This window comes from Physcomitrium patens, chromosome 26, assembly GCF_059467195.1.
Source record: "Physcomitrium patens ecotype Gransden chromosome 26, ASM5946719v1, whole genome shotgun sequence".
Lineage (NCBI taxonomy): Eukaryota > Viridiplantae > Streptophyta > Bryopsida > Funariales > Funariaceae > Physcomitrium > Physcomitrium patens.
Genome location: NC_143435.1, coordinates 4971961 through 4996108, shown reverse-complemented (window position 1 = coordinate 4996108; position 24148 = coordinate 4971961). Strand labels below are relative to the sequence as shown.

Sequence of the window (24148 nt, the reverse complement as noted above, 5' to 3'; positions counted from 1 at the left end):
AAAGAAACAAGATCTAAGTAAGATAACATTTTACTTTCATTCCTTGTTTGTAGCTTCTTTGTAGTTGTGATGCCAAGGAGATGGAAAATCAACAACTAACGGATTTGACTCAAGAGCCTTTGTTTGCTGACCTGTCGGATAACACATTACGATTGCCATAACCTTCAAAATGATGCAATTGAGATGAAGATCCTCAAGAACGACATGTTCTTCCTCGAATAGATGGCGAGATACAATGCGTTTGGTATCACGACCTTGGAAGGGACTTCCGATGTTTGATGATCTTACTAGAGGTAAGAACAACTCTTGATTGAGTTCCAAATATTTCATTTGAAGCAAGTTATGAAGGCCTCAAGAATGATCAAATAACTAGGTGGTCTTCTCGCCCTGCTATGGAATACTATTGATGGTTGAGAGGCCCTATCGATCATCTTCGAAGAGAATAAAGATCTAAGTATGTTGCAAATACAATTCGCGGCATCGTAGACTTCCTCGACATGTGATCACCGCTCCTTGTGGAACTCGTCCTTAAAAGGGAGGATAATGTCATGGACATATATTTACTATAATTATTATCTAAGTAATATGAATAGATAGAAATAGGTAAAAGTAAATTAATTTCATAATATCTTCTAAAAAAAGCTTTATAGAATCTTCATAGATTCTACTTTGACTTTACATGTATTTATACTTGATTGATAGGTTAGAAATTTGGTCAACAAATTAACCACATACCACACATGTTGGTAGCTTGCAAAACAAGCTAACTATGTGTCGTCCATATAGAAAACTTGCCTTGCAAGTTAAGATATATGTTGTGCAAAGTCAACACATTTTTGGAGGTCCTATTGAACGTTGCCACATAGCTCCTACGTAAATAGTATATATAGAGGCAAGAGTGAAGTCTTCTTCACTCTTGCCAACTCCTTTCTTGCTTCTAGTCTAGTTTCAAGGATCTCTAGTTTTCTTGTCTTTTGGCAATAGCCATTCTAGTTTCTTTCTTAATATACATATTTAGTTATTTTTATTTTTTCATCTTTTTTTTGAGAAAAGTTTCATTTGTTTATTTATTTTTATCAAGTTCTTGTCCTTGATAAGTAACTCAACTAAAGATAATTTTTGAATTAAATATACTAATTATTAATACATCATTTCATTAATATTATAATTATATAAAAAAATTATAAAAAATAGAAGATAGAATGTAATCTTCATTAGACATGTTTTGGTTTATAGTAAGGATTTTTTTTAACTCATCTTGATTTTAATTGATGAAGTAAAAAAAAAACATCAACCTTCTTTGTCACATTTACAAGATTTTTAGATGGCTCCCATATTTGTTCACTAATATCATATCTACATTAATGTATAAGATATTCTAACTTATTTCTTTTGATATTCTTGATTTTTTTTAATTATACATTTATTATCACGTGTAGATATAATAAAAGATTATTTTTGAATTCAATATTAGAAATATCATGAAATTTAAAAGAATTATTTTTAATATCATACACAAGAAGGTTTGAAGACATACTTAATTGCACTTGATTAAAAAATATTGAATCAACAATTAATGTTGATTTCATTACTTAAAGTTGAAAGTTCTATGGCTTTAAAAAAATTGTTTGTTGTTAATTAAAGGCTATGTTTTTTTCTTTAAGTGCAAGATAAGAATGTTCAAAAGAAACATTTAATAAATCTTATTGGTTTTTTATCCAATAAGTGATACTAAATATAAATCTTAACATAGACATATTTCAATGAACTTGATAACAATTCAAAATGCATGCTGATATTAAATATTTGAGATCTTTGTTATTTGTTTAATTGATTATTTAATTAGAAGAACTTTTTAGATAATGGCATCATTCTTGAAATGAATCTACAATTACAAAAAGCTCTTTGTCATAGATCTTACGTCATATAACTGATTTGTATTGTCATTTGACTTATAAATACAGAGCACGCAGATCGGTGACGGAGGAATCTGCGTGGATTGCAGGGGATTTGGATTCAGTGGATCCATGTGCAACGCCCAGTTCAAATCACGTGCCATCTGGAGCAAGCTAACACCTCTTCCCGGGCCACGCCGAAAAGGCAACAAAAACGACGTCATCACCGTGATCGCTCAAGTCACCGTGCGATTGGAGTCACTGGGAGATTTCTGGCGTTCACTTCAGCGTAATGTCATGCGACGTAAGCATTGGGGCCCGTTCGGTGCCTTTCTCCCCAGTTTTGCTTTCCCAATTGTAGTATTAGTCTAGCCCGGCGCTTGTCCTGGTGCCATACGTGGGTCATCTAGTTTCAAAACTAACAATGATGCGTGCATGAAGCCGGGAAGGACGAGCTGCACGCAACTGGTCCCTGAAAAGGAGCGCAGTGGTCTTCGAAAAGGACCGAGTGCTGCTTTCGCTGATGGTATCTCTTTTCCCATGAAGTGGTATACCTTTCTGATCGACAGCGAGTGAAAGGACACACTCTGGAAGGTGGATGGCACTTGGAAACCGCGGAGAGGGTTAGGATTTGAACTGTGAAACAGGATCTTCTGATACTATATATATATATATATATACATATATTAGGATAACATACATTAGATTTTTAATAGATGGCATGAACCCCACCACAGAGGCTGCCACTCTTCCAATTCAAACTGACGAATTCTTCCACCACATATTTTTACCACCATTTCAATTTAAATTAGTTTGTTCTTCCACAGCAGACACTGCTGCTCTTCCCATTCTCAAGTCCTTTCTGAGGCCTTGATTTGCGAGTGCATGAGTCATTCGGCAAGGCTGGACTTCGCCGATATTTACATGTGATCATGAGAAAACCTTCTGACGGCGTCATCTCATTGCTCTTTTTAGATAATGCCCACGTAGATCGTCCACTAATATTAAATACCAAATTGTGTGTAGACTTCACTGCGAACTGTGTCAGTGCATTCGCGATTCAATTTGCAGTGGAGATAACGGTAGACGATATGTATTGACATTATCTTCGAGTGCAGTGCACGCACAAGGGTTCACAATAGGGGTGTGTGTGTGTGTGTGTTTTTTTTTTTTTTTTTTTTTTTTTTTAATTTTTAATTTTTAATTTTGATGTTAGTGGACGCAATTTTTTCGCTTCAAAGACTGACAAGAATCAGTCAACTAGTTGAATCAGAAGCAAATGATCAGTGAAATTTGCAGTTGCGAGAACGAGGGTGATATCCGTAATTTGACACCAACAATTGTTACATCTTTGGAGTCTATGAATTATGAACAGGGTTTATATTAGAAATGCGTGTGACACCTTGATGGCACTGAAGCCATGTAATGGATATTTTTACTGACCTGGTGAAAGAATGAATAACTAAGAGACATTGGTCGTGATCAGAAGCTTACAAAATCTCACTGCCTATACTACGCTGTCATGCTGCTCGCAGTGATGCCTGATTCGCTCAGAAGGTCGCAGGTCGAAGCTCCCCGAGATTCATAGCATTAAGAATTCATCGATGCGGTGAATACCACATTCTATCACCAAATTAAAATCTGGTCAAGTAATCCAGTTACATTGCAACAGCAATCGTCGCGGACAATGAAAGGGCGGCCAAAAGAGAGACGGCGCTGGAGAAGGTTGTAGTGGGTGCAGTGTGGTTTGCTGGACCAGGAGCACCTGCAACGGGCGGAGGTGGAGGAGGCGCCGCAACAAAAGCCCCAGTCGCGACGATCGTGAACTTCATGCCCTGTGCGCAATGAGCTGGAGTGCCGCATATGAAGTAATATGTCCCAGCGTTGCTGATGAACACAGAGTCACGCCCACTTACCCACTTACCGACAGGGGTCTTGGGCAAGGTGCACGCTATGTATTCTGCCTCCGACGCCAATTAATAAACGCTGTGGGTGGCATTGTCATACTGGAAAACTGTCAATGGCAGACGCAAGTTCATTAGTGAGTCAGTACATCAGAGCTGTAAGAATCACGAGAAAAAGTGCAAATGGAGGATTACAGTTCAGTGACATACGAAGAGAATCGCCCGTTTTGAGAGTGATGTTCTTCGCCCAGTCGTTGTAGAAAGACAGCTTGCTGTTCGAATGAAGGAAACTCCACTTGGACAATTCCCCTCCCACCACATACTGCGCAGCGAGCGTCCCCTTCAGAAACATCGACAGGGACACCACTAAAACCGCAATGTGTGAGAATGCACTACCCCTTCCCTGCCTCATCGCCGCCATGATTCAAACTATCGCTCACAGGAGCCTAGGTGCTGAAGGTGGGTACTGATGAAGCACCGAGCTAATGATTCTAACGAAAAGTCACTTGCGAAGTCAGTGAAGAGATGCAGCCAACACATTGACGGGGTCTGGTGGTCTGACGAAGTTACACCTAAATCCCTCCAATAACCCTATAATATACTGACCCGCGCAAGGTATTTCTTACACGAACAAATGTCCATGCAAGAAACGTGCCATGCTACAAATGGCCAGGCAGGTCACATTTTTAAGAATCTGGAATATATTACGCACGCAAGCATCGAGATATTAGTGCGTTGCGTTGTCTTCCAGAACACGTGCGCTCCTGCGGTACTTAATGATAACGTGGAAACGAGTACACGGCGGGAATTTGGGAGCCTTGCCGAATTGACGCCGATAAGCATTACTTTAAATTTCGTTTCAGAAGAATGAAATTGGAGCCTTGAACTCGGGTTCAGTGTCAGGAGGTCCAAGTCTGCGAGTGGGAAATTTCGGTTGGGTGACATCTAATGATCTTCAAGTGTCCCTTTTTCTGAGTGAGCTAGTTCTAGTGACCAGCAACTGTGGTTGCCGGCAAACCTATCCATTCTTCAGTGGTTTTTACACGTTGAGAACATGAATACGCCGTTGCTTCTGATCTCAACGATTTTTGGTTTATTGCTCTCAGGTACAATTGCCGAAGAATGTCCTTTCAGCCATGGACGCAACCTTCTTCAAGCTGGAGCACCTAATCCAGCCCCGGCACCCGAACAGGGCGCTCCAGCTCCATCGTCACTTCCCACACGCCCCACGGGGTAAAGACGTCTACGGCGGACCGCCACTGGATTATGATTTTTACACCACGATGAGCCCTTCGTTTCAGCAGATTGTGAAGAGCGAGGTCGCCAAAGCTATGCTTGCAGATTCCCTTACTCCCGCGCAGCTGCTTCGTTTATTCTTCCACGACTGTTTCGTGATGGGATGCGACGCGTCTCTCTTACTGAAATCCACCGTGCTGAACCTCGCAGAGAGGGACCATCCAAGCAACTTCACGGTGGATAAGTTTTCCGTCATCGACGCTATCAAGGCTGAGCTCGAGAAGGCTTGCCCTGGCATTGTGTCGTGTGCTGACATTGTGGGTGCTGCTGCTGTAGAAGCTGTGGAACAGGTAAGGTTTCCCCTGTCATGTTTGCTATAGTTTCGTTTCGAGTGTGAGGTCTTTTACATGGTTCTCGAACAATCAGCTCGACTATGTCTCTTAATGTCTGGTCCTCGCTGCCAGGCCGGAGGACCTCACATCGACCTTGCATATGGTCGAAGGGACGGCCTTGACTCGTTTGGGCAAGCTGCGAAGACGAATCTACCCGGCAGCACGCTTCAAGTCGAGGGCCTACGAGAAAACTTCGCAAACGTGGGTCTGAATCTCACAGACATGGTGGTGCTCTCAGGAGGTCATACAATTGGTCAAGCCCGCTGCTCCTCATTCGCGGACCGATTCGCACCTGCAGCGAAGAACCCATTCCCCGACACTATATTCGGCCAAGAGCTCAATGCTTACTGTGTCGAAGGCAACAGACTAGGAATCGATCGCCGAATGACGCTCGACGCCAACAGCACCACAATCTTCGACAACGGCTACTTCCAGAGCATCGTTGCAGGCCGCGGCATACTGACAACCGACAACGTCCTCTTCACCGATAACCGCACTAAATCCCTGGTCACTACCTTCGCGCAGGACCAGACTGTGTTCTTCGATGCATTCAAGGAGTTGATGGCGAAGATGGGCCGCATTGGTGTGCTGACCGGCACTCAGGGGCAGATTCGCAAGCAGTGCTGGGTGCGCAACCCCATTGACCCCGCAACCACGCCCGACGCGAACATGGAGTTCGCGCCTGCGAGCTTAGAGTTCTGCACGCCTAATCCTTGCCCTGCCACATGCTCCAGCAACACTGCATAGATTTAATATCACCTGCGTAAGGTAGATGTAGAGACTTCTTTTGTTTATTAAGTCCAGACTGTGTTGCAAGTGATCAGGCAAGCTGATCCGGCACTGTGTCCATTTAGATTTTGTCTAACGAGATCCAACACCTAATTTTTTCACAATTGTAATACATACATTGTGTTTAAGTTTTGGTCCATCGAATCTTGCTTCTTTTTCGTTCAATTCTGTCTTCGTGATCAACCTGATCGTGTATCAGTGGATAAATTTCGTATATGATTCGACAGGAAGCCTCATTTCTTTATGGTCTCGTCGTGGCTGGCGTTGTGCGACACCATTGCAGAACGCTTTCCTAATTTGCAATTCAACAGAATCTCTTTATCATCCATGGAGGTCATAATTGGGGACAGTTGGAACAGCTGGAGATACTTTTGATTAATATTATTTTAGAAAAGTTTTGAGATTTTTATTGATTATTTGTAAAAAATTAAATGTTTCCAAAGGAAAAATATTTTGGTTTACAAATCAACAGAGGAATGCATATAAATGAAGTGGAATATCCTTAAAAACCATGTACATTGAACTCATGTGCGCGGAATTTGTTCAAGAACTTAGGTGTGACTACATGGCTTCAAATTTGTTGTAGCAAGATGATTAATAAGTATTGATTATGGTAAAAGCTTTTTAATGTGCAGAAGGAAGGGTTCGGATTTGGATCCAGTGCTGCACTGTGAGTGTGGAATTAAGCTTAAGGTATTGATGAACATGGACTTAGTCTACTAAATCTCACTCGCTTTCTAGTCATGCTGAATTCCTCCACTTCTGAATGAGTCTTGACTGGAAGAAATCTGAGGTTTGAAGGAAATGTAAACATGATCACCGATGCCGCAAGTCCCACTAATTGGAAGAATCTAGGTCTTCATTGCCAAGGACCAAATCTCTAGTCACATACTCTCAGAAGCAGGGCTTCGCCTGTGAAGATTTGACATCGTTACAGCCATGATTCAGACATAGGCTTCTTGAAAGGCGACTTTTGTTGCATTCGCGCCCCTTCTAATGTCATGAATCTACAAGGTTAAGAAAGTTTTGAAGGGCACGACGGGTATTGTATAGCTTCCAATTTCAGCACTGATCGCCCCACTCAATGAATTGAATCCATGCACCCATAACCCACGTTTGGGATGCATCATATTGAAGAAACACAATAAGCAAGACACAAGTAGAAATGAGCAAGGTTAGAGACAAGAGAAGTGTGGAATGAGATACCTCTCTCTTCCAACACCCTTTACTTATAAGTAGAGGTTACATCCATTTTATCTAGTATTCATCTTACTTTCATCCAACTAAACCTTAGATTCCTCTTAACCTAGCTGCCACTTTAAACCCTAGCCGCCACCTTGGTCACTTTCCTTCATCCTTTTGCTAACCTTTGACCATTAGCAACTTATCTAAGATAATATCTTTTACCTTCTAACTTATCATCCATTTACTTTAACACTCCCACTTTGCTATTGGTCAAAGGCTAATAAACCTGATCCCTTTGTCAATTTGTAATGTCTATCCTTCACCAATGCTTTTGTAAGTAAATCAGCAAGCATGTCTTCCGTTGCACAATATTTCATGTCAATTACTCTCATCTCAAACTTCTCTCGTATGAAGTAATGTTGAATGTCAATGTATTTTGTCCTTGAATGATGCTTTGGATTCTTGGCAAAAGTAAGGCATCTTTAATTGTCACACTTCATTGAAGTTGCTTCCAATTGCACAAGTCCAATGTCTTCTAAAACTTATCTTAGCCATATTGCCTCCATTGTACCATGACTTGCTGCCATGTATTCCGCCTCCATTGTAGACCTTGCAATTGTTGGTTGTCTCTTATAATTCCATGAAATTGCTCCTATTCCAACAAAGAATACATATCTCGTTGTTGATCTTCTATCATTTCCATCTCTAGCCCAATCCGCATCACAATATCCATGCAATGTAATACTATCACCTCCAAGATACAATTTGAAGTTCAAAGTACCTTTTAAGTAACTCAAGATCTTCTTAATGGTTGCCAAAAGAATTGGTCCAACTTTTGACATGTGTTGACTCACAACACTCATCGCATATGCAAGATCCACCCTTGTATCAACCATTGCATACATAAGTGAGCCTACTGCTGCCTAGTATGGAATATCTTTCATTTCTTTGTCAACTTCAACAAATTCCTCATCTGTGAGCTTCATCAACTTCAAATTTACTTCCAAAGGTGTTCCAATGGACTTGCACTCCTCCATGTTGAACCGTTTTAACACTTCTTCAATGTACTTCTTTTGGCTCAATGTAATGATCTTCTTAGCTCGATCTCTCATAAATTCCACTCTTAAGCAATAGTGGAGTTCTCTCAAATCACTCATTTCAAATTCTTTTGCTAACTTTACCTTCAACTAATCCATCTTTTTCAAAATATTGGTCAAAATGATCAAATCATCAACATAAAGAATAACAATCAGCAAGAAGGCTTTTGATTGCATCACATAGATGGAATGATCAACCTCACTCATCAAAAATCCTTCATTCACAAAGAAGGTGTCGATACATTGGTACCATATCCTTGATGATTGCTTAAGCCCATATAAGGATTTCTTCAACTTACACACAAGGTGTTGTTTGCCTTCTTTAATAAATCCTTGAGGTTGATCCATGTAGATGTCTTCTTCCAATTCTCCATTCAAGAAAGCCATCTTCACATTCATTTGGTACATTTCCAAGTCCATTGCTGCCCCAATTACCACAATGGTTCTAATGGTGGTGAATTTGGCCACGGGAGTAAATGTCTCATTGAAATCAACACCAACAACTTGTGAGTAGCCTTTAGCAATTAATCTTGTCTTATACCTCACAATATTATCCATTGCATCCCTTTTGGTTCTAAACACCCACTTACAACCAATTGAAGCTCAATTTGGTAGAAGTTGAGTCAATTCCCATGTTCCATTGTCCATGAGTGATTTGTACTCTTCTTCCATAGCATTCTCCCACTTCATAGCAACCGTGGACTTCATTGCATTACATAAACTCAACGGATCAGCAAGAAGTGCAACATTGGCATATTCTTTACTCACTTGAGGAAAAATATGGTCCTTCCACCATTCACCACGTTGTTTTCTATCTCTCAAAGGATATCTCCTTTCATTTGAAGAAGACTCAACTTGTTGCACTCCATGGTCACCTCCAACCTTCTTTTCTTTTGAAGATAGTCTTTTCTCACTCAAAGGTTTATAATCCTCATCACCATCATTATCAACATCTTCATGATCTTCATTGCTGGTCTTAGCAATTATAGAGGCCTTCTTGTCTACCTTCTTTGCCTCTTCATCTTCATTTCCACCTTTATAACCATCATTGTCTTTGTCTTCTTTCTTCTTTGTTGAATTTGAAGATATGTCCACAAACACACCATTACTCTCACTTGGACACATCTCCAAGTGCTCACAAGCACTCTTGTGCTTCAAAAACTCAACATCACGACTTTTGATGATATTTTTAGTCTCCAAACACATGAGCCTATAAGCCTTTGTATCTTTATAATATCCAACAAACATACATTTTGTACCTTTTGCATCAAATTTTGATTTCATACAATCTGATATCTTTGCATATTCTATGCATCTAAAGGTCCTCATGTGAGAAACACAAGATTTTCTCTCACTCCAAGCTTCTTCAGGTGTCATTGATGTAAGTGCACTTGTAGGACACCTATTTCTTGTGTATACTGCATTCACCACTGCTTCCATCCAAAATTCATGTCCAAGGTGTTGTGCATGAAGCATACTCCTTGCCATCTCCACAATGGTCCGATTTGCTCTTTCAGCAATTCCATTTTATTGTGGAATGTAAGGAGAGAAGGTTTGTCTTGCAATAAAATGAAACTTTAAGCAATCATTGAATTGCTTTGACATATACTCACCTCCATTGTCTATATATAATACCTTGATTTTGCATTCACATTGCTTCTCCACAAGTGCCTTAAACTCCTTAAACCTTGTAAAATACTCACTCTTTGCTTTGAAGATGAAAATCCATACTTTCCTTGAAAAGTCATCAATGAATGTGACAAAATACCTTGCACCTCCTATTGATGGCATCTTCATAGGTCCACAAACATTAGAATGGACAATCTCCAATAACTTGGTTGCACGTGTTGCAACTCCACTTGGAAATGAGACCCTTTGTTGTTTGCGTTGAATACAACTTTTACAAGTAAGTGTCATAGCATTGTGGCTTATATGACCAAGATCTAAGCCACTTACCATGGATTGGAGCTCCTTCATGCTCTTGGCATTCAAATGACCAAGGCGTTGATGCCAAATGCCAATCCTGTCTTGATCTTGAAGAAATTCAACAAATGTCGCCACTTCAACTCCACTCACCTTTTTACACTTGATGAAGTACAGATTGCCATTTCTAAAGCCCTTTGCAATATGATCTCCTTTCAATGTCTTCACAAAACATCTATTCTTATCAAATTGCACTTCACAACCATGTGAAATAAGTTTACTCACCAAGTATTAGGGACAAAGTCCTTAGAACCTTCTAAAGACAAGTTTCTAGAACCTTCTAGAAGCAAGTCTCTAGAACCTTCTAAAAGCTTCTTAGTTGTTAGAAGATGTTAGGGACATAATCCTTAGAACCTTCTAGAGATAAGTTTCTAGAACCTTCTAGAAACAAGTCTCTGGAACCTTCTAGAAGCTTCCTCGTTGATAGAAGTTGCTTGAGAAGCTTCCTAAATAGGAGTATATATTGGAATCGAGGCTAAAGAGTTCTTCAATCTTGAAAACTCATCTCTTGGAGTTCTAACTCACCTCTCTGGTGTTGTTCTTGTATTCATCTGATTAATCTAGTTCTTGCTAGTTCTTCTTGAACTTCTTGTTAGATCTCGAGTCTATATTTTTGTGTCCGTGACAGTTTGTCAAGACTGCACTCACCTCAAATATCAGAGTTAGTTTCTTCCTTGTTAGAGTGCGGATTATCCTTGTGCTTGGAAGTGTACTAGCATTTTAGATTTTGCGGATTACCCTCCTCTAAACTGATACTTCTTTTGTTATAATATTGGAGTCTTATTCTTCTTGGAGAGAGTGGATTATTCCTTTTCTTGAAGCTCTTAAGGCATTTTAGAGGTTGCGGAGTACCCTCCTCTAAATCAATATTGTCTTCTTGTAGAGTCATTTCTGTCCTTCTCTTAGAATGGCCGGAGGCCAAGACATTAGTATGACAGAAAGTTCCGAGTCCAAGTTGGATGCTATCATGAATGCCCTCGCTACGGTATCGCAAAGAACTGCAGAGATTAAAGGAGTCGTGGCAAGGCTTCATAATGATAGAGCATCTGGGATGGCACAATTTAGATTGTACCAGCCTCAAACTTCTGCACTTGGAGAAGCAACTTTGCCTTAGGTTCGACAAGAGCTCTGAGTTAGCCCTCCAAACAAGTTCGATGGTATGCATTCCAAGTTTCGAGGATTCGTCAACCAAATCAGGTTGATAACAGTTTTACAGCCCAAACGCTATTCAACGGAGGAGTCACGTGTTGGGCTTGTTGGAACCTTACTTATAGGACAAGTTTTGTCATGGTTTGCTCCTTTGTTTGAGAAACGATCGTCGATACTAAACAACTTTGAAACGTTTTTGGAGGCGTTTGCAGAAGCATTTGGTGAACACGACAAGGTTCAATGGGCTACAACAAAGAACCGATCACTACGACAAGGGATGCACTCTACATTAGTCTATGCATCGGACTTCAAGCAATTAGCATGCGACATCAATTGGGACGAAGAAGCATTGATGAGTCAATTCTATTGGGGTTTAAGGGACGATGTGAAGGATTTACTGTTACCTCTTCTTGATCCACAAACGCTCAATGAAGCTATTAGCAAAGCTATGAAGTACGATAATCGCTTATTCCAACGTCGCCAAGATCAATGTTCAAGACAACATACGATTCGCCACGCCCCAATTATGTCGCCTAGCAGCGTGAATTCACATTCAGAGGTAGAAGACATACAAATTGATGTGATACGTATCAAATCCCTTACCCTAGAAGAAAAAAAGCGGCGTATGGAGGAATGTCTATGCTTGTATTGCAGTGAAGAAGGCCACAAAGTTGGAAACTGCTCCAAGAAACAAAATCGATGTATTGTGAGGACTAGGGGTGCGTTTGTTCAGGAAAACGAGGATGCCCAGCCACAATAAGAACCGTGCGACTGGATAGTGAAATATCACAACAACAACCATATTCCTTTCTTTCCGCTCAATCTGCCCTTTGCTTTACAATTCCTTTACTTATTGGCCTTGAGAAACTGAGAACCTTAGCATTATTAGACTCAAGAGCATTTGCTTGTTTCTTAGACGAAGAATTTGTGAAATATCATAAGATCCCTTTAGTATAAAAATCCAAATTTGTTCACGTTGAAGTCATATATAGGCGACCTTTATTGTCTAGTAGTGTCACCCATGAATCAAAACCTATAGAAGTGACGTTTAAGGGCCATAGTAGTCATATTATTTTCAATATTATTAGAATCCCATCAAATCCTATTATTCTTGGTCTTTCCTGGTTAGAAAAGTATAACCCATCTATAGATTGGAGGTTGCGGAAGATGACCTTTCCCACAAAACCACCCAAGAGCAAGCCTAGTAGAAAACCTCGAATAGAGAAATCTTTATTCATTGGAGCAAGAACGTTTATAAGATCGTCCAAAGAAGGCACACCATTTGTCATTTATGCGGCTCCAACTACTAGAGAGAAGATCTCAACAACAAGTATATCAGAGCAATATAAGGATTTTAAAGACGTGTTTCAAAAGAAGAATGCCGACATGCTACCAGAACAACGACCATGTGATTGCGCCATAGACTTGTACGAAGGATCACAACCGCCTATTGGTCCAATCTACAACCTATCGCAGATGGAGTTGGCGGAGTTGGGAAAATATATCGACGAAAATCTAATCAAGAACTTCATCCATCATTCAAAATCGTTAGTTGGAGCACCCATCTTATTTTGTGAAGAAGAAAGATGGCTCGTTGCAAATGTGCATGGACTATCAAGGCCTCAACAAGGTAATAAAGAAGAATTGTTATCCGTTACCCTTGATTTCTGGTCTCTTAGAACAACTTGGACGTGCAAGGATCTTTATAAAAATTGATCTAAGGGGAGCTTACAACGTCGTACGAATCAAGGAAGGAGATGAGTGGAAGATAGCGTTCCGTACAAGGTATGGCCATTTTGAGTATAATGTCATGCCCTTTGGTCTTACCAATGCTCCAGCGGTCTTTCAACATATGATGAATGATATTTTTCAAGAACACCTTGACGATTTTGTTGTCATCTATTTAGATGATATTTTGATATTCTCCAAAAATGAGGAAGAGCATAAAAAGCACGTACATTTGGTCTTGGAGAAACTACGTGAGCGAGGACTATATGCCAAGTTAGAGAAGTGTTTATTTCACCAAATAGAGATGGAGTTTTTGGGGTTTGTTGCGGCTACGAAAGGCTTGAAGATGGACCCCAAGAAGGTAGAAGCAATCGTGTCCTGGGAGGTTCTGAAGATGATTAGAGACGTACAATGCTTTCTTGGTTTTGCCAACTTCTATCGCATCTTCATCAAGAATTACTCTCAAGTTGTTACTCCTCTCACTCGATTGACATGCAAGGATAAGCTGGAATGGGAACCTCTAGCGGAAAAGGCATTTCAAGACCTGAAGACCGCATTTACTACAGCTCCAATCTTGGTACATCTAGACTTTATAAAGGCCTTTTATTTAGAAACTAATGCTTCGGATTTTGCTTTGGAAGCTGTACTTTCACAAATGGGAAAAAACAAGAAGCTCCATCTAGTTGCATTCTATTCTTGAAAGTTTTGTGTTGCTGAAATCAATTATGAGATCTACGATAAGGAACTTCTTGCTATAGTAGATTCTTTCTAAGAATGGCATCACTTTCTTGAAAGAGCTGCACACCCAATGACCATATACACAGATTATAAGAATTTGGAGTATTTCATATCAACTCGAGTTCTAAATCGATGTCAAACTCGGTGGAGTATGTTGCTATCTAGGTTCGATTTTGTTATCACTTATCGACTTGAAAAGCAGCAAGGACTATCTGATGCCTTATCGAGGAGATTGTATCTTGTACCAAAGGCTGGAGAAGCAACGTTTGATCAACAATGTACGACATTACTGAAGCCAGAGCAATTTCAGCTTTGCGCTACTATTGTTCCAATTGATGCTGACTTCCTGAATCAGGTACGTGCCGTGACCATTGAAGATTTAGTAGCCATTGATATTAAGCAGCGTGCCAATGACGACAAGTTCAAGGTGGAAGGAGATCTTTTATACTTTGAAGAGCGGTTGTATATCCCAAAAGGACCAGCACAACTCCGAATTCTTCAATCTTGCCACGATTTTTTGGTTGTGGGACATTTTGGATTCAACAAGATCTTAGAGCTTATTTCTTGAGATTTTTGGTGGCCCCAAATGTGGAAGGATGTGAAAGATTTTGTCTTCTCCTGCTATATTTGTTCAAGATCCAAGAATCCTCGACATCGCCCTTATGGACTCCTACAGCTATTGCCGATTCCACATCGACCATGGTATTCAATTTCTATGGACTTCATCACGGACCTACCATCATCAAATTCATTTGACAGCATCTTTGTTGTGGTAGATCGGCTTACAAAGATGGCACACTTTGTCCCTTACAAGAAGACATCTTCCAGTGAAGTCATAACAAGGCTCTTTCTCGATAATGTGTATCGATATCATGGACTACCAGATGATATCGTATCAAATCGAGGAACCAAGTTCATATCAAAGTTTTGGAAATCTCTCTTTGAGATACTAAAGGTAGATATCAAGCTTTTTTCGGCTTTTCATCCTCAAAGTGACGGCCAAACGGAACGGGTGAACCAAGTCTTGGAACAATACTTACGATACAACATCAACTATCAGCAAGACGATTGGACCACATATCTGTTGATAGTCGAGTTTGCATATAACAACACCCTCCATGCGTCGACTCAATACACACCATTCTTTTTCAACTATGGATATCATCCGAAGCTTGATTTATTGAGTCCGTCAACAAATAACAATCCAACAGCTGAAGGATTTGTGAAACAACTATCAGAGCTTCAAAATACGTTAAAGCTTCAATTACAATCTGCTCAAGAATCCTACAAGGTGTCTATAGATAGATTTCGGAATCAAGCACCTACTTTCAAAATTGGAGATAAAACATGGCTTCTTCCATGGAATAACAAGACCAAGCGACCATGTGATAAATTGGACTATCAAAGATTGGGACCATTTATCATCCAGAAGCAAATCAATCTAGTGGCATACCATCTGGAATTATCTGCTTCTATGAAGGTACATCCAGTCTTTCATGTTTCTCTGTTGGAGCCTTATCGAGAGTCGTCTTTTTCTAGAAGAGTGCAATGTCCACCACCTAGTATTGAGATCGAGAACCACGAGGAATATAAGGTTGAAAAGGTGCTGGATTGGCGACGAAGGTGGGGCAAATTGGAGTATCTTGTTCATTGATGCGGCTATGACATTAATGAGCGAACTTGAGAGCCAACTGAAAATCTCGCCAATGCATCGCAAAAGGTACAGGAGTTTCATGAACAACATCTTCATAAACCTAAGCCGGTTCGATGATAGCTTCCTTCTGAAGCTTGTTCACCCAAGAATATAAGAAAGGGAGAGAGCACCACCAAAATTCGTAGTTGATGTAGTTATTTTTTCCAAGATAAAATAGAATTTTTTCAGTAGTCATAGTTTGGTCTTTTGATATGGATAGCCAAGACATAGATACTATGCCAATCAGATTATGTCAACCGAGTAGCTCACAAAGGCGACTCCAAGATGAAGAACCGCCTACACCACGACGATGACGGAGGATACCGAGTAACCAATCATTGGTGATTGTATTTGAGTCCGAACCTGCTTACGATGGTCAACCAGAAGGCATGTTTGCAAGACAATTTCATAATGAGGACACGGAAGTTCAAGCTTGGTCAGAAGTTGAAGGAGTAGGCTACTACCGTTGGCTTCAAGGATCGATGAACCACTTGCCTTGTGAATAACAGTTGGAGTTCATAATAGACGTTATGCGACAGATCTTCATTTTCTTGCATTGGTACTGATTAACAATAATATTGCTTCTTAGAGACCTCGAAGCTAAAAAAGGGGGTGATGTAAGGAACATAGTCCTTAGAACCTTCTAGAGACAAGTTTCTAGAACCTTCTAGAAGCAAGTCTCTGGAACCTTCTAAAAGCTTCTTAGTTGTTAGAAGATGTTAGGGACATAGTCCTTAGAACCTTCTAGAGATAAGTTTCTAGAACCTTCTAGAAACAAGTCTCTGGAACCTTCTAGAAGCTTCCTAGTTGATAGAAATTGCTTGAGAAGCTTCTTAAATAGGAGTATATATTGGAATCAAGGCTGAAGAGTTCTTTAGTCTCGAAAACACATCTCTTGGAGCTCTAGCTCACTTCTCTGGTGTTGTTCTTATATTCATCTGATTAATCTAGTTCTTGTTAGTTCTTCTTGAACTTCTTGTTAGATCTCGAGTTTGTATTTCTGTGTCCGTGACACCAAAAGGAGGTTTTTCTTCATCTTTGGCACATGTAAGACGTCCTTCAATATGACCTTCTTGGTTTGACCTTTTACAACAATCTCTATAACAATGGAGCCCATTCCAATAGCTTGTACTATGCCATTGTCTCCCATGAGGATATTTGCTGTTGAAATCTCTTCATAAGTGTCTAATGAACACTTGTATGGAGTCATGTACTTGGTGGCACCAGAATCAATGATCCACTTGGATATGGCAGCCATGGAAGTACCTTCACTTGCCATGAATGCATAATCATCACCTCCATATTCATCACGAGCATTGTTTGCACTTTCTCTATTTCCTTTCTTAGCATTGTAGCAATTTCGAGCAAAGTGACATAGTTTTTCACAAATGAAGCAAGTTCTCACATTGCCACGTTGGTTAGGATGACTCCCCTTGCCTTGCCTTGAAAAGAGAGCCAAATCCTCACTTTGGAGCTCTTTTTCTTTTCTCTTGGTGACTTCATGGGCAAGTCTTGCCGTCACATAATCTATTGTGAGTTCTTTTACTTTGATGGATTCCAATGCCAGAATGAGGTAGTTGTAGGACTCGGGAAGGCTCATAAGCAAGGTCATGATAATATCACTCTCTTCTAAAGGCTTGTCAACAATAGCAAGTTGTTGAGCAATGGCCTTTACCTTATTGACATGAGCCATGAGGACTTCACCTTCTTCCATCTTACAAGTGAAGAATTTCTTCTTTTTGAAGATGATATTGGACAAGTTCTTGCTCTCATATATGTTGCAAAGAGTCTTCCATGCTTCTGCTTATCCTTTGCAAGAGATGATGTGAGAAAAGTTGGCTTCATCCAAATTAGTGGCAATCATGCCAAAAGCCTTCTTTTCATGTCTTGTGAAGTCCTTCCTCTCTTTAGCATCAGCATGCGTGCTTAGAGGCTCTTCACTTTCATCTACAATGTCCCAAAGATCCAAAGATGCCAACAAAAGCTCCATTTTGACCTTCCAATAATAGAAATTGTCACCTCTAAACTTCTTAATTACTCTCAAACCTTCACCCTCACTTAAAGCCATGTCTTAGAAGAGGTCTATCAAAAATTATCAAGAAAAAAGAGTCTCTATGTGCTTAAAATCACTAAAACAATTTTGTACTAGCAAAATCTCAGAATCCCTCTTGTGAACAAATGAATGTTTCTTCACTCCAAACACTCCCAAATCAACTTTTGAAGCTTCTAACAAGTATGTGAATTCCAATCAATCTCACCATGTAATTCTTCCACTCATAAAACTCATTTTCTCACCACATAATCAAAGACACTATCAAGGTCTTTGTACAAGGTCTTAATCACTCAATCCTAAGAGTTAAGAACCTTCAAACTGATATAAGAGATCTATAAGGCCCAAATCAGAACCTCCATAAGTCAAAACACCAAATTAGATCATACAATCTCTAACATCAGCAAATACCATAAGATCTATTCCACACAAGAACAACAATCAGCAAATGACTTCTACTTGAATAGCACAACAAAGTGTGTGTGGGCCTATAACCTATTGAAAAAACACAATAAGCAAGACACAAGTAAGTAAAAATCAGCAAGATTAGACACAAGAGAAGTGTGGAATGAAATACCTCTCACTTCCAACATCCTTTACTTATAGGTAGAGATTACATCCATTTTATCTGGTATTCATCTTACTTTCATTCAACTAAACCCTAGATTCCTCTTAATCTAGTCGCCACCTATAATCCTAGCTGCCACCTTGGTCACTTTCCTTCATCCTTTTGCTATCCTTTGACTATTAGTAACTTATCTAAGATAATATCTTTTACCTTCTAACTTATCCTCTATTTAACACATGAGAGTGAAGAGATTACTTGCCTTACCTGATACACATCCAATGCATCAGGGAAGATGTTAACGACTATACAAGTACTTACATAATCCAAGTCTACACTCTCCGGGAAACTAGCCCTAATACCTACACCCTCTGCTTATCAGGCAGAGAACACCTTGAAAGAATTTGGAACTGAATCCAAGAGTGACAAAGTTGTAGCTGTTGCCAAATCTCGCCTTTGAATTCTATCTTTGAACACACTGCATCTCATTGTTTATAATTCCCAGCTGCAAACTAGGCTAAGCGCGTTTCGATCATTTCGGGGCTACAGTTGTTTGATTTAGCAATGTTTTGGTAGTTGAATTCTGCTTTGATCTGCTCTAATGCTGAAACCATTGCTCTCTAGCTTTGCTGTGTTGATTGGTTTGCGTTGCGGCTAATAATTGACGCCATCATCTAGCTTGCACACGTCGTAGGGTTCGATCAAGTGATTGCCAGACTACTTGTGATCCTTCTACGAATCCACACAATTGTTTCGTCCATTGAAACCTCGACTCCATGCGGTCCCTCTGCTTTTTCCTCCGCCGCACTGCTACACAAAGAAGAGCCTTCAGTGATTTTGCTGCACATTCTCCACCTCCTCTTCCCGTGCTCATTGTTGGAGCGGGACCGGTCGGCCTCACCCTCTCCATCTTGCTTTCTCAATATGGTTAGCAAATCCTAAACCCCATTTCTTTCATCTGCCTTTCCCCTCATCTGTTGAGCTTCTTCTTTCGCCATGACTCCAATCTATTTGGCTCGAAAATTTTGTATAATGAAATGCCCAATTCAGGTGTGCCTTCCCTGCTCGTGGACAAGCGGAAACGATTGCCGGAGCATCCGCAGGCTCACTTCCTCAACAATCGAACTATGGAGGTATCCATTGTCATAATTTGTCTGCATTGAGCAACCTACGACGGACGGTTAGAGAAATTGAAGTGTTCGAATGGTGGAATGATGGAATGATGAAATGATGTCGAGTACAAAGAGTCACGGTAGTCTTGTTTTGTTATGATAAAGCAAACATTTGGGCTTCATGCAGATATTTAGGAAGATGGAAGGGCTGACGGCAGAGATAGAGACTAAACAGCCCCCTGTAGACCAATGGCGCAGGTTTGTGTACTGCACCACCCTTGCAGGCCCCGTGCTCGGCACTGTGGACCATTTGCGACCGGAGGGTAAAGCATTTATCATCTCTTCTATTTCTTCCATATTGCAGTTCCTTTCATGTCCGTCCCAGAATACCTTACATTAAAATTAACATTTACTGTAAGTTTCGGAGCTACTCGCAAGCTGAAGAACTCTTGAATTGCTTGACTTCAAAATAATCAGAGACCAGAAGACTTAGTTCTACAGCGTTATCGCTATGCACATGTTTCTCGTTTCGTTCATTTTTGTAAATTGTGCAAATTAGGGCTGTTTTTTTTAGGAACGCATCTTGACATTGTGGTTTAACAGATCTAACATCTAAACGTAGTCCAACAGCAGTTGCCCATTTTTCTCAACACCACCTCCTGCCTCTCTTGTATGCGAAAGCGCAACGGCTTGGCCAGACCGTGCATAAGAACTATGATTTCTCAAGCCAGTGGGCATCTATTACTCCAGAGCCTGCACCTATTCTGATGGGTTACGAATGTGTCTCGATCATGAGCAACTCCAAAGGGGTTAATGCTAGAATTTCTGCTTCTCAGGTGCTCTGACGGTCTGAGGGTTTGGATCATTTTTCTTTGTATACACTCCCTGCAGTATCAAGATTGTTTCATAGAAACCCATTTGGCATTCTCGCGCTATGCATGATTAAACCAGGTGGATACGTTGTAGTTTACTTCTTTTTATTTAACTTTTTATGTTTTTGTAACAGGGAGTCACTAGGCAGGTAGTCGATTTGGCCTGCCAATACGTAGTGGCAGCCGATGGAGCAGGTAGTCCTATCAGGAAGATGATCGGTATTACTATGGAAGGAGAGGCAGAGATGCAGAAGCTTATCAGTGTTCACTTTTTCAGCAAAGAACTTGGCCAGCTGCTATTATCGACTCCTGAGCCGGGAATGTTATACTTCGTATTCAATCCTAAAGTTATTGCAGTTGTTGTCGCTCATAATCTTGAGGCTGGTGAATTTGTAGCTCAGGTATCCGCCTCTCAACTCAAGCAGTCACTTTCGAGTTGTTATGTTCAGGATCTTTTATATTCCATGTTATGCTTTCTGTGTACATCGCTCTTTATTCCGGTGTTGCCATTCCTGGATCAAGGCGGTCCTGAAGCCATTGATCTACTCATTGAATCTAATGAGACTATTTTGCAGATACCATTTTATCCACCTCAGCAACGTCTTGAAGATTTCACAAGTGAGGTGACTTTAGCATCACTCTTGTCCTTACTGAGTTCGTTTCTCTTTCTACGTGCATCTTAAGCATCGTGTGAAAGTTAATGCAAGAAACCTGATACTTCTTGGAGCATAGTAATTGTATTCTATCACAACCAAGGTGACTAAAGTAGTACATAAACGCAAGCGTTCTTTTTGTTTTCGTTTGTCTACAGGTCTGCCATGACATCATATTGGAGGTGGTTGGAAAGAGAGACTTGGCGGTTGAGGTCAAGACGGTGAAACAGTGGGTGATGCATGCCCAGGTTGCGGACCGATTTACGGACAAGCACAAGCGGGTTATTCTCGCTGGAGATGCTGTGCATCGCTTTCCTCCAGCAGGAGGATTCGGTAATTTATTATGTCTTGCCTCCTTGCTCTAATGCATTTCTCTTGATTCGTGTACGTGTTTCTATTTTGGTGACAATAATGGCATGCCAAAATGTGTCACTCTTGTAAATCTATTTGCATAGTAAAGAAGGGAATGTAGGATATATTCTTACTTCTAAGTTCATCCGGTATGTTCTCTTTGATTTCTTTATGCTAAGGCTTGAACATGTCTTACTCTGCTGACCAGGTCTCAACACTGGCGTACAAGATGCTCACAACCTAGCTTGGAAGCTCGGTGCTGTGATAAAGGGATATGCATCTGAAGCTCTGTTAGCTACCTATGAAGTAGAGCGTAAGCCGGTAATCTGAGCATTTTAGTGTGTTATTTGTTATGAATTTGAGTTGGTCGATTACAGCCGTTTCTTAAGCACGTCCTATCAAATAGTCGGGTTGAATATCCATTAAAAGGAAATTTTAGGGAGAAACTCTGGCTGGTCTTGTAAGGGTTGAGTTGGCTATGTGCAGATTGCAAAAGCCAACACGGCATTGAGTGTTGCGAATTTCAAAGCAGCTCTAGCAGTTCCAGCTGCACTTGGTCTTCATCCATCTGCTGCAAGGTCCCATTTCTCTTCTCTTTGATCTGAATGACTTAGATCCTGTTTGCACGTGACGATTTAGGAACAGAAAAGTGCTCCTTTATAGACATAACGCCCTGTTAATCCCTCATGAAATTCATGACTTTGTTGATAATTCTCGAACTATCTTCTATTGGTTCGGAAGCACTTCATTCCATCAAACTTGGTGATAAAGAGCAACTTGCCAAGTGGTCCCCTCAACTTGACATTGTAGGATTGTAGTTGCCTTAACCAAATTTTGTGACTCCGGGTGCAGAGTCGTTCATGAAGCTATTAACAGCCGTGTAGGCATGCTGCTTCCTAAAAAGTTACAGAGTGCAGTACTTGAGGGTATATTTGCAGTTGGACGAGCTCAAGTGTCATCAGCTTTTCTGAGTGACTTCAATCCTATTGCTGCTGTTCGGGTTTCGGAAATGCAAAGAATACTGAAGGAGGGTCACAGCCTTCAACTCCAATTCCCCGCAGAAGACCTTGGCTTCAGGTCCCCACTGCCTCCGCTTTCTCCTTGCAGCAACTAGATTGATATGCCAAATGCAACTTGATTATTGGTCTACATGTTGTTAGTTGCGCCAGAGGTGTTAGGATTGCTCGTTTGTATTGCAGTCCTCCATCTTGCATGAGGTTTGTGAACTAATAAATATGTGGCAACCACCTTGATTTCACTGAGAATGTACATGTTCTAAACTTGCAGGTATCGTGAAGGAGCTTTAATTCCAGAGGTAAAGCAATCCCCATCAAGGGAACGCGTTGCAGCTCCTATGGGTAGAAGGCTAGAATATTTGCCATCAACCCAACCTGGTGCTCGTTTGCCACATTTTCCAATCATTATCCACCAACACACGTTTCCATCTTCCTCGAATGTAAGGATCGAGCGGCCCTTGTGTGTGCAACTGCTCCTATTCATAACTTCTCGTTTTGTACAGATTCAAGTTCCCCTAATTTTAGCCATTTAGACACATGAACTTACACACATGCGTACAGTTCTGAATGCTTGTTGGATTGTTCGGGTGAGCTACTTATACTTGTGTAAGTGCTGATTAATTTAGAATAAATACATGCTCTTCTCCATCTTTTCTTACAGGCAACCTGCTCCACATTGGACCTGGTCAGCGAGAGCGAGATCGACCTTGTCCTCATCGTGGGATGCAATAACAGCGGCTGCACATGGACTGAAGCTGCTGTAACATCTGCCAAATCGCTATCTGTAAAAGTGAGAGTAGTCATCATGTGGCCACCAGGTCTTGAAACCAAGATGGGAGAATCCGAAGAACTTTCTGTTCAGAGGCGGGTCTCTGCATTCAAAGACAGAGTTGTTCATGCAGAACAAGCCGACCAAGGGTGGTGGGAGCTTTGTGGCGTTCCTGATGTGGGTGCAATCCTGGTTCGACCAGATGAACATGTGGCTTGGAGGTCACTAAACCTACCTGACCGCTCCTCTGCGGAGCATCTGCACAGGGCTTTCGCAGAAGTGTTCCCAGCTCTAGCTTCACCCACTTCAACCCAGCAATGTGCATGACTGTTAAGGAAGGACTCTACCCTTGTCCTCTTTTTTTCTCCTTGTCTTTTGCCTGTTTGCGTAGTTGGGTTTCATCAACAGGCACAAGTTTTAACAAAAACTTCTCAAATCATTCTCAAATGAGATGGAATTCATAGCTGGGACTGTACAAATACTAGATTTGATTCTGATGTACTTGTAATCACTATGAACAAGAATTTCTTTCTGAGCAGCTTGAGTTTTATGCATCTTTACTTGTTTGTAAATCAGACCTTGTATGTATGTATGTATGTATGTATACATACTAATTTTGTGCCTGTTGGAATTAGGCATGTAGAGATTATGTAGTAAAACATAAAAAGCATTAATGCTGTAAATGCTTTTCATGGCATCAAGTTTATTTGTTCCTATGTTAATACATAAAACATTTGCAGGTGTCTTTTCAAATTCTCAAAAATGATGGTTTCATAGGCATACTCTATTTTTTCCTTTTCACTAATGTTTAATGTTTAAGTTATATATATATATATATATATATATATCTATAAATAGGTACAAATTTGTGATGTTGAGTATGTTATTGTATGACCTGAAGTTTATTTTGGAAATACACAAAGCTTTTGGCAGTGGATGGAAAATTTGTATAATCTATATTAATTATATCT

At 40.5% G+C, this 24148-nt stretch overlaps 4 protein-coding genes across 6 annotated transcripts; 2 read left to right on the top strand and 2 right to left on the bottom strand.

Annotated features, from left to right (window-relative positions):
• Positions 1–3260: 3260 nt before the first annotated feature.
• LOC112277839 (early nodulin-55-2) lies at positions 3261–4366 on the bottom strand. The gene is made up of 2 exons (XM_024510623.3): positions 4010–4366; positions 3261–3909 (listed from the first exon to the last, which is right to left on the bottom strand). Exons 1-2 carry the CDS (start codon positions 4218–4220, stop codon positions 3872–3874), a joined length of 249 nt encoding a protein of 82 aa, XP_024366391.1. The 5' UTR covers positions 4221–4366; the 3' UTR covers positions 3261–3871.
• LOC141044981 (uncharacterized) lies at positions 3554–3871 on the bottom strand (the record flags this gene model as incomplete). The annotated part of the gene is made up of 1 exon (XM_073531575.1): positions 3554–3871. A coding segment is annotated over one exon (318 nt), but the record flags the coding sequence as incomplete, so codon positions are not given.
• A 304-nt stretch (positions 4367–4670) lies between the features above and the next one.
• Positions 4671–6452, top strand: LOC112277837 (peroxidase P7). 2 transcript variants are annotated; one of them, XM_090248138.1, is made up of 3 exons: positions 4671–4732; positions 4906–5385; positions 5500–6452. In XM_090248138.1, exons 2-3 carry the CDS (start codon positions 4936–4938, stop codon positions 6172–6174), a joined length of 1125 nt encoding a protein of 374 aa, XP_090104264.1. In that variant the 5' UTR covers positions 4671–4732; positions 4906–4935; the 3' UTR covers positions 6175–6452. The 2 variants fall into 2 exon arrangements, with proteins under 2 accessions (XP_090104264.1, XP_073387675.1); XM_073531574.2 differs by having other exon boundaries at positions 4691–5385.
• Positions 6453–18755: 12303 nt separating this feature from the next.
• On the top strand, positions 18756–23715 carry LOC112278154 (uncharacterized). 2 transcript variants are annotated; one of them, XM_024511309.3, is made up of 12 exons: positions 18756–19331; positions 19455–19537; positions 19704–19839; positions 20120–20352; positions 20523–20789; positions 20964–21011; positions 21200–21374; positions 21601–21713; positions 21879–21970; positions 22245–22469; positions 22680–22848; positions 23070–23715. In XM_024511309.3, exons 1-12 carry the CDS (start codon positions 19181–19183, stop codon positions 23502–23504), a joined length of 2127 nt encoding a protein of 708 aa, XP_024367077.1. In that variant the 5' UTR covers positions 18756–19180; the 3' UTR covers positions 23505–23715. The 2 variants fall into 2 exon arrangements, with proteins under 2 accessions (XP_024367077.1, XP_073387845.1); XM_073531744.2 differs by having other exon boundaries at positions 18942–19331; positions 20150–20352.
• Positions 23716–24148: the final 433 nt, after the last annotated feature.

Bases quoted from the DNA above. Each gene is read 5' to 3' on its own strand.
- LOC112278154 (XM_024511309.3), top strand. From the start codon at position 19,181: ATGCGGTCCCTCTGCTTTTTCCTCCGCCGCACTGCTACACAAAGAAGA. The intron at 19,332-19,454 runs GTTAGCAAATCC...TGCCCAATTCAG, and splicing joins CATCTTGCTTTCTCAATATG to GTGTGCCTTCCCTGCTCGTG. The intron at 21,971-22,244 runs GTCCCATTTCTC...CTCCGGGTGCAG, and splicing joins CTTCATCCATCTGCTGCAAG to AGTCGTTCATGAAGCTATTA.
- LOC112277839 (XM_024510623.3), bottom strand. From the start codon at position 4,220: ATGGCGGCGATGAGGCAGGGAAGGGGTAGTGCATTCTCACACATTGCG. The intron at 3,910-4,009 runs GTATGTCACTGA...TGCCATTGACAG, and splicing joins CAAAACGGGCGATTCTCTTC to TTTTCCAGTATGACAATGCC.
- LOC112277837 (XM_090248138.1), top strand. From the start codon at position 4,936: ATGGACGCAACCTTCTTCAAGCTGGAGCACCTAATCCAGCCCCGGCAC. The intron at 5,386-5,499 runs GTAAGGTTTCCC...CCTCGCTGCCAG, and splicing joins CTGTAGAAGCTGTGGAACAG to GCCGGAGGACCTCACATCGA.